Source organism: Garra rufa, chromosome 17 (assembly GCF_049309525.1).
Source record: "Garra rufa chromosome 17, GarRuf1.0, whole genome shotgun sequence".
Classification (NCBI taxonomy): Eukaryota; Metazoa; Chordata; class Actinopteri; order Cypriniformes; family Cyprinidae; genus Garra; species Garra rufa.
Window position 1 is genome coordinate 42,183,417 of NC_133377.1, and position 2,574 is coordinate 42,185,990.

At 34.9% G+C, this 2,574-nt stretch overlaps 1 protein-coding gene across 1 annotated transcript in view; it reads right to left on the bottom strand.

Moving 5' to 3' along the window:
* Positions 1-2,111, bottom strand: part of LOC141289428 (zinc-alpha-2-glycoprotein-like) — a 7,034-nt gene extending 4,923 nt beyond the window's left edge. Inside the window, exons 1-3 of the mRNA XM_073821525.1 lie at positions 2,065-2,111; positions 1,754-1,824; positions 1,309-1,548 (exon numbers count right to left, since the gene is read on the bottom strand). Coding sequence (XP_073677626.1) covers positions 1,309-1,548; positions 1,754-1,824; positions 2,065-2,111 — 358 coding nt within the window. The remainder of the gene's footprint in view (positions 1-1,308; positions 1,549-1,753; positions 1,825-2,064) is intronic.
* Between the last annotated feature and the right edge of the window lie 463 nt (positions 2,112-2,574).

Sequence of the window (2,574 nt, forward strand, 5' to 3'; positions counted from 1 at the left end):
CTATTAAATGGGTAAGTTATATAAAACAAACAAACAAACAGCACCATGTCACCTCCGGAGTAAAGTAACTTCTGTTTGTTTGTTTTATATATGTTTTATATATAAATATTTGTTAATTGATGTCAAACTTGCCACACATAATCAGACTGTTCAGATCGGATACACTAGCAAACAGTGGGTTTGTGTAAATATATTGTTAATAAAACAACTTTCTCCAATATCCTGCCTGTAGTGTTTGTTCTATTGTATTTTCATTGTCTGGTATTGACTTTCATTTTAAACTGCAAATATATTGCATACAATTAATGCATGCTTGTATGTGTTCTGTTGATAGTTTATAGACTTTCTACTGTTATCAACTGTTTTTCACTTTAATTGGATAGTCCTAAAATACATCTACAAATGCTTAGTTGAGAATGCCTACTAATAGTCTGCTGAATGTAAACTTTAGATTAGTTGACACACAACAGATGCACAACTAATGTTTAGTTAACTATCAACAGATAACAAACTAGTGATTTTGATAAAAATGAGATGGTTAAGTAATTATTCATTTGATGTATTTGAGGCTCTTAAGTAAGGATGATATAATATGCCGTTGATCATATGTTGACATGACTGTAGACTATCAACTGACAGATTAATTTTAATAAATTGATAAACAATTTAGAGGATGGTAACACAATCTACAGAAAGTTAGCTGACTATTAGTTAATAACATGTTGAAAAAGACATACTGACAGTCAACATGCACTTTTTGTAAACTCTATAGATTAGAAACTAACATGCACTTTATAATCTACAGGCAGTTAGTTGAATGTATGTTGCTTGTCTGTTGAAACAATGTTGTTGAATGTCAACTGATGCACTGTTGACATGCTACTAAATGAATACTGATAACTAGTAGAGTGTCAACAGACGGACCATCAAAATAAAGTGTTACCCTCAAGGCAACAGATTTTACTAACAGACTTACCAATCTCTGTGTGAAAATAACAATGATGCAGCCATCTTTCTAAAATCATTTTTACCCCCCTGGAATTTGACTCTGAATCACATGCGAAAACTGACATTTTGACCCCCCTATACAAAATAGTGGATAACTGTAAATATTCATCAATGACATTTAATATTTTGACTTTCATCACTATACATGTCTATCTTTCTTCAGAAAAAATATGAACAAAATCTCAAATTTGAGCCAGGGACCAGAACAGTTGAGAAGCTTAAAGTGAAAAGACATATCCAGCAAGATATCCGATTTTATAACATGTCTCATAATTGATAAAGGAGAAGCATTAGGCTCACCAGAACTATTTGTGCAGTTTGACAGAATGTTTAGCTTATCTTTGTACCAGTCTCTAGACTCATATAGTTCTGGAAGAGGTTCAATGCTGTCATATTCAACCAGATCGACTCCTATCCAGTCTTCAACTTCAGTATTGTAGTGTATCATCCGTCTGTCATCAGCCACAGCCTCAGCAGTGAACTCTGGCAAATTGTATGCTTTGGAGAGGACTGTAAATCTGTAGTAAAAATGGTGTCTGTCTGAGGAAAATAAAACACAAACAACAAAAATACACTTATTGCGGCAAAAAGTCTTGTCATGGAAGGTGACAGAACTATACTTGAATATACCTAATTAAATCGCAGCCTTTGCAATCGCAAACCACATTTTCGATTTCCCAAAATGCCATTGTGTTCCCAAACGCTCGTGAAACTCACGGGACATACTACAGTATAAAGAGTTTACCGCATTCAGCGGCGGAAAACACCGTTCCCATCACAAGGTGCTGATGGCGTGCGAGCAAAGTGCGCGCTTCTCTTTGAAACAAGAAGAGTTGACTCATCATCAAGGGCACAAAGAGCTTTCGATTTGTTAGTTTGCAATGGATCAAAACATAACGTTGCAGAGAAGTTTATAAGAAGTTATGGGACGTTTAAAAAGATTTTTATGAAACGTTTTTAATGAACGAACCACAAGCTATAAATGAAAGAAGACTGCATTAAGCATATACTGTATATATAACAGCTTCTCAGTAAACAAATGAACTATGTGCTTACCTTGGAGCGCATCGATCAGACAAGGGTGAAACATAAGCCAAGCCCATACTACGCCTGTAAAGAAAATGTTTTTAAACGACAGCGTGAGAAACATTTTTCCGTGTTTCAGATGCGCAACTATGTGAACACGTCTCTGGTTGTGTCGTTTCTGCTGGTCATGTGCCGAAAAGTCTTGTTTTCTATTTCAAAAAGAAGTAGCAAACCTGATGTCATTTCCTGTTTATTTTGTTTATTGCAAACACATCAAAATGTATGGGTTATTATGGGACAACTCAGTGGGGTAGCAAGTCAGCCCCAGGCCCATATGCAAAAAAATTGTACGTGCCCCCAATTATTATTGGCTTTAACTCGGTTAGTTTGTAGATTTTTCTTAAGTATAACATTACGTGAGTATTCACAAGCTGTTTTATTTACGGTGTAAATGCTTGGAAATAATATTTAACATTTTCAAGTCAATTCATTATTTGTAGCATGCAAGTCTCAGCCTATAAATTCCGTCAATTTTATAAA